The following is a 6,000-nucleotide window of genomic DNA, read 5'->3' as shown; positions in this document are numbered from 1 at the left end:
AGGGGTCAAGTGTCTTGCTCAAGGACACTTCGACACGCTGCCCGGGAGGAGTGGGAATCGAACCGGGAACCTCCGGATTCCCAGACGACTGCTCTACCTCCTTCTTCTTCTTTCGTGTAACGTCAGAGGTTTGTGTAATTGTTCAGTCTTCATCAATGTTTTTAAATTAAAAGCCCAATCCTCCATCACAAAGCAAACAGGCAGCCCCACTACTGAAAACCAATATATGGTAATGAAGGAATTCTCCAAATCATTTGAAGGCGCTCTTGATACAAGGGGATGGGTTACAAAAATTCCAAAAAAAGGAAAATTCCCATCTACAAGTCAAAGTCGTCAAGGGAATGTGTAACGTGCTACATAATAAAAAAGAAAATAATAATAAACACCTGTCATACAAGAATTGCAGCCCAAAGTGCTTCACAGCAGTAAAATAGACATAGATATAAAATTTGCATTTTATTCTTGACAGAATAAAAGCAATACAGAGAGTAGGAAAAAAGTTAAAGAAATGCATGTAATAACAATACATTATGGTTAATGAATTAACAGAATATCATCTACACCTGTGGACTAGATTAGCAATTTATTCACAACCAATCCTGATTGGATACTTATACGTTGATACATATACCCTACATTTATTTGATTATTTGAATCTGATTCAGATTGTTCTTTTTTGGAAATCACGTCATGTGCGTGGGAGGCCAGCTGGTGGCAGCCATGCTCTTTATATAGCTGATGCCGTGGCTCTGCTAAAAGGGGACCAGGAGGCTCTGGGTCTGTCAGCTGAGAGGCTCTCACTTCTCACTGTGGCTCATAACCTTCAAGGAGAGCAGCACATAGAGTTACAGGTTACTGGGTTTACTCTTGGAACTCTTCACTCTCATAAACTACATCCATCAGGATCTGGCAGGGCAGGTATGAGTCTTTTACTTATAGGGATGAGGAGGGGGAGGATTTGTTTTTTGTATGACTGTGCTTTAAAAATAACAATTTATAAATATGAGCTTGTGAAGAGACTTTGTTTTGATTGACTGTCACATTCATGCATGGCAGTGCTGTATGTAATCATGAAGCGCTGCGTCATGATTATTATATCTTATTACCTGAAATGTAAAACCACCGTATTGTCATGATGGTGAAAGTCATAACTTTTTCTGTGCACTGGAGCTGAAGAGAGATCAGGGGGTTAGGTGAAATCAGCTGTGACTAAATGGTGAGGTTAAGACAGAAATCTTGAACTGTATTCCTCCCATGTTGTTTCGACATGTACGAAGACCAGGTTGAGTTACCGGGACGGCAGACATTTATAACCGTCTCCAGGCTGGCATGTGAGACAAGTAGTAAAGTATTTTCCCCACAACGTATTTTATTTCATGAGTACTAGTAGGCTCTGTCTTCATTGCTCTGTGCCAGGGGGGAGCTCGGTGCAAAAAAGCCCTCAAAAAGTAACACCCCTGAAATAGTGATAACAGGTGCTTTTAGATGTCCCTGGAAAAAAACATGACAAAATGGATGGGTGTCATTATTTTATAGTGAAAGTATCATAATTCTCACATTGTGAGATTGCCTCTTTTTAAACGAGGCTTTAGAAGAAACAATGAGAAATATCTTAATCCCAATGACAAGAAAGCCCCCTGTAGAGAAAGGGGGCCATGCCAACTATTTAGACTTTTAGGAATGCACCAAATTGTCTCCTCTTCCAATCAGAAAAAGAACATACTTTCTAGAGTATACCATGTCTATGTCAGACACTTACACTTCCCATAAATCACTTGTTCACACCACTCGAGCATAGCTAGTGCGCATGAAACTAAAACAGAATGTTTCTCTGCTTACAACCTGACTTCATAGCGACGAGGAATAACTTGCATGACCGTTCCCAGTCAGGATGGAGCTGTTAATAGGCTTAACGCACTGTCCTGCAAGCATGGAGGGAGGAAGTCATGCGATGATAATCTGCAGTCTATATGACAGTCTATATGAGTGTTGGAGGATATCTGGGCAGCTGTGAGGACATTATGTGCTCACTTCCCAGACTAGGAGTCAGTATATGGCATCTGTGCATACAAATTTTTGATTGTTTTTTACTGATATAGTCCCCTCCAAACTCATAGCCAAGCTCAGGGACCTGGGCTTGAACTATGACCTCTGCCAGTGGGTCTTGGACTTCCTGACGGGCAGACCCCAGGTGGTGAGAGCAGGCAACTGCACCTCCTCATCCTTCACTCTCAACATAGGGGCCCCCCAGGGCTGTGTCCTGAGTCCCCTCCTCTACTCCCTGTACACACATGACTGCGTGGCACAGCGGAACAACAACACAATCATCAAATTTGCTGACGACACAGTAGTGGTGGGCCTGATCTCTGCAAACGACGAGAGGGCCTACCTGGAGGAGGTTAAGGTTCTAGCGGGATGGTGTCAAGAGAACTGCCTCTCCCTGAACGTCAGCAAAACAAAGGAGATGATTGTGGACTTTAGGAGGTTGGGGGTCAGGGACTACACCCCCTCAGCATCGATGGGGCACCGGTTGAGAGAGTGAACAGTTTTAAGTACCTCAGAGTCCACATATCCGAGGACTTGACATGGACCACACACATTGACAGTGTTATCAAGAAGGCACGACAACGCCTCTACTTCCTTAGGCGCTTAAGGAAGTTCAACGTGAGTCAGAAGATCCTCAAGAACTTCTACTCATGCACAATAGAGAGCATCCTGACTGGCAATATCACCTCCTGGTTTGGGAATAGCACTGCACAAGACCGCAGCAGACTACAGAGAGTGGCCCGTTCAGCCGAACGCACAATTGGAGGGGGGCTTCCCACTTTCCAAGGCATTTACAACAAGCGGTGCATGGGCAAGGCGAAGAGAATAATCAAAGACTCCAGCCACCCAAACAACTGCCTCTTTGAACTGCTGCGGTCAGGCAAGCGATACCGGAGTCTCATGGCATGCACAGAGAGACTCAGAAGGAGCTTCTATCCCCAGGCCATCAGGATGCTCAATGAACAATGATTGCTCAATGAACAAGATTCGAACAATGAACAATCGTAACAACCATCAAATGCACTCACAGCACACACATCCACACGCACACACTCACTTTAAACAAACGACTCACTGCTGCACCCACTTTACCCACTTTAGAACACCTAAACACACTTTATATTTATTGGCAAAGAATTTGCACTACAACCCATACCTCATTACACCTTACTGTAAATTGTACCTAAATTGTACCTCATCCCATTTCTGCATTGTACTGTATAGTATATAGTATATTGTTTTCTTTTATCCACTTTTTCTCCCATTTTCTATATTTTCTCCCATCCCAATTTTGTAACATCCAATTCAACCCTCCCCTGTCACGAACGCTGTTTCTTGCCTCCCACAAGCCGGCTGCAATGTGGACTAAGTCATACATAGCACAAGTCCCCTCCGGTACTTGAGGTAACAGCAGTCGCATCTTTTCACCTGCGCAGCTCGATCTCTCAGTGGCGAAGAGTAACGAGTGGGAGGCTCACGCTGCCCCCGACACTTCCTGATTCTACTGCGCAGGCGCACCAACCGACCTGTAGGAGTCGCTGTCCACAACGCCCGATCCCCACCCATCAGTTTCCCACCCCCTAATACGGCCAATGTGTATTAGTACGGACGACCAGCTAAACTGAAAGCAAATGTGGAGCGCTGGGCTCGAACAGGCAAGCCCAGCGTCTCCAGATCTCGTGGCGAGCGCCTTGCCCACTACGCCACGTAGCCGCCCTAGTATATAGTATATTGTATTGTAACTCAGTTACTTTCTACTCTGCATTGTATATATGTATATATTGAACACTTTTTGTCTACGTACTATTTTATACTTTTTATACTATTTTATACTATTTTTTTTTATCTAGCACAATCTCTGGAGCAAAACAGAAAGAAGCATTTTATATAAAATATTCTGTACTTCTGTATGACAACTAATAAAGAAACTTGAACTTGAACTTGATACTGTGTCTTGTGTATAGAACCCGATGATGCAAATTAGTCATGTGCTCTGACAATGTAAACTGTGAATTTGTCTTTTACAGAATGGACACGCGTGGTGAAAAAACAAACAGTTGTGGGACAATTTGTCTGAAATATCTACTTTTTGTCTTTAATGTCCTTTTCTGGGTAAGTACATTTTTAATACTATTAGGGAGATTGTCCTCCTGACATGAGGAATCATGGTGATTATGAAAATGATTCAGATGATGAATGTTTCATTCTGGAATTAAACTCTTCAATGTTCTCCTTTGCTCAAGGCGTAATTACAATGTTAATGATCATTGATGGGGAATAATCCTGTTAAACCTAAACAGATGGGCCCATTGGCCAAATTTCTTATTCAACCAATTGTTGAAACTGAAGCCAGCTGAAGGAGGAGGACCAAAGCATCACACATTTTCTCAAGGGTAGAAATTATACTAGTTATCATCAGAGTTGTCTGGGAGTAGGGTAACACAGCCCTCTGTCAAGACTATCAAGAGACATTTCCTGCTTTCGCAGTAGTCTATGTTATTTGTCATTACTAGCTAAGAGATTAAATCCCTTAATTGTTTTGTTTGCAAACCCTGACATGGTATTGGTAATACTGTCAATGTGGTCAGCTAGACGGGTCCTACACCCCATTTCTCTCCCAATGATGCCCTCCAATGATATGATTACCAATGATATGATCCCCAAGGATACCCTCCAATGATATGATTCCCAATGATATGATTCCCAAGGATACCTTCCAATTATATGATTCCCAAGGATATCCTCCAATGATATGATTCACGGTTATTGAACTCAGCCATTCCTCTCTAATTTCTTCTGGGGGCCTTGCTGTCTTGTAAGAAGATGAGTATGGAGCTTGTAGGGCTGAATAGCAACACCCTGTCCAATAAGTGGGTGAGTAATAGAAAAAATAAAAACTAGTAGAAGAGATGAGAGATGAAGGTGTTGTGAGAGACCGTGTCATTTGATCCATCAGGGTTAGTGAACACTTTATTTTGTATGGAAAGGTAAGGCTTACAAGCAGAGTGGCCCATGAATGTATCGGGGTTCTGTCAGAAACGGTTGGCAGGCAACATGGTGGGGTAAACATACTGCACACGTGCAGGAAAAGAGGTGGACCGAGGCGGGGATTGAAAATCCTTGGTGTAAGTACTGCTAAAAGGTAGGGGGAGAACCTACAGCTGTGATTGTTCCTAAGGAGTTGACAAAAGGCGGTTGGATCTTTTGGTTCTCTGGTGGTGCGGTGTCGTGAACAGTGGACCCACTCTTGTTATCCTTCAGGTTTAATTGCTGTTCTGGTTGTCAGCAGGACCTGATGGGGTCGTGTCCTTAGGGGTTAAAGAGACTTTGTGCAGTGATTTGAGCATTACATCTGGGTAGAAGGGATGCATCAGATGGTTATGGCAGTGAGGAAGTTACTCTGTGATAGTGCTTCCTTAGAACTTCAGCATCTAGCTACATGAGTAGAGCTCCGGACTCATGATTGGAAGATCACCGGTTCGAGCCCCGGTTAAGGCTGTTGTCGGAAAGTGGTGTTGTTGTCCAGCAGGGGGCACTCTGTCCTCCTCTGGACTAGTCAGTAACAATGCCCCTGTTACGGTGATAGGGACACCGTATAGCTGCGCGTGCCGTCCTTCGGATGAGACTCTAAACCGAGGTCCAGACTGAATCTCGTCGTTAAAGAACCCAGGACGCCTATCGCAAAGAGTAGGGGGTTCCCCAACGTTCCTGGCCAAATTCCCAATCGGGTCTCTGACATCAAGGCCACCTAATCATCCCTTCCCCTTAATTGGCTAATATCAATCCCTGTCTCCTGAGCCGTTCAGCCATTGTGATGTTTGCCTGGTGCCAGTGTATGGCAGCCATTGAGCCTGCGTAGCCCAAGGTTGGGTACTACCAGTGGTGGTGAAAAAAGGCAATTTCCACCCTACATTGTGGGGAGCGCTTTGAGTGTCTAGAAAAGCCCTATATAAA

At 44.1% G+C, this 6,000-nt stretch overlaps 1 protein-coding gene across 1 annotated transcript in view; it reads left to right on the top strand.

Annotated features, from left to right (window-relative positions):
* Window positions 1–817: 817 nt before the first annotated feature.
* cd151 (CD151 molecule) overlaps window positions 818–6,000 on the top strand; it is a 63,992-nt gene continuing 58,809 nt past the window's right edge. The window contains exons 1-2 of the mRNA XM_084334989.1: window positions 818–918; window positions 4,074–4,158. Of these exons, the coding sequence (XP_084191115.1) occupies window positions 4,075–4,158 (84 nt within the window). The 5' untranslated portion in view covers window positions 818–918; window position 4,074. The remainder of the gene's footprint in view (window positions 919–4,073; window positions 4,159–6,000) is intronic.

This window comes from Notolepis coatsorum (genome assembly GCF_963971535.1).
Source record: "Notolepis coatsorum genome assembly, chromosome: 18".
Taxonomy (NCBI): Eukaryota; Metazoa; Chordata; class Actinopteri; order Aulopiformes; family Paralepididae; genus Notolepis; species Notolepis coatsorum.
Note: the sequence above shows the minus strand (reverse complement) of the source record. Positions and strands in the feature narration are given on the sequence as shown.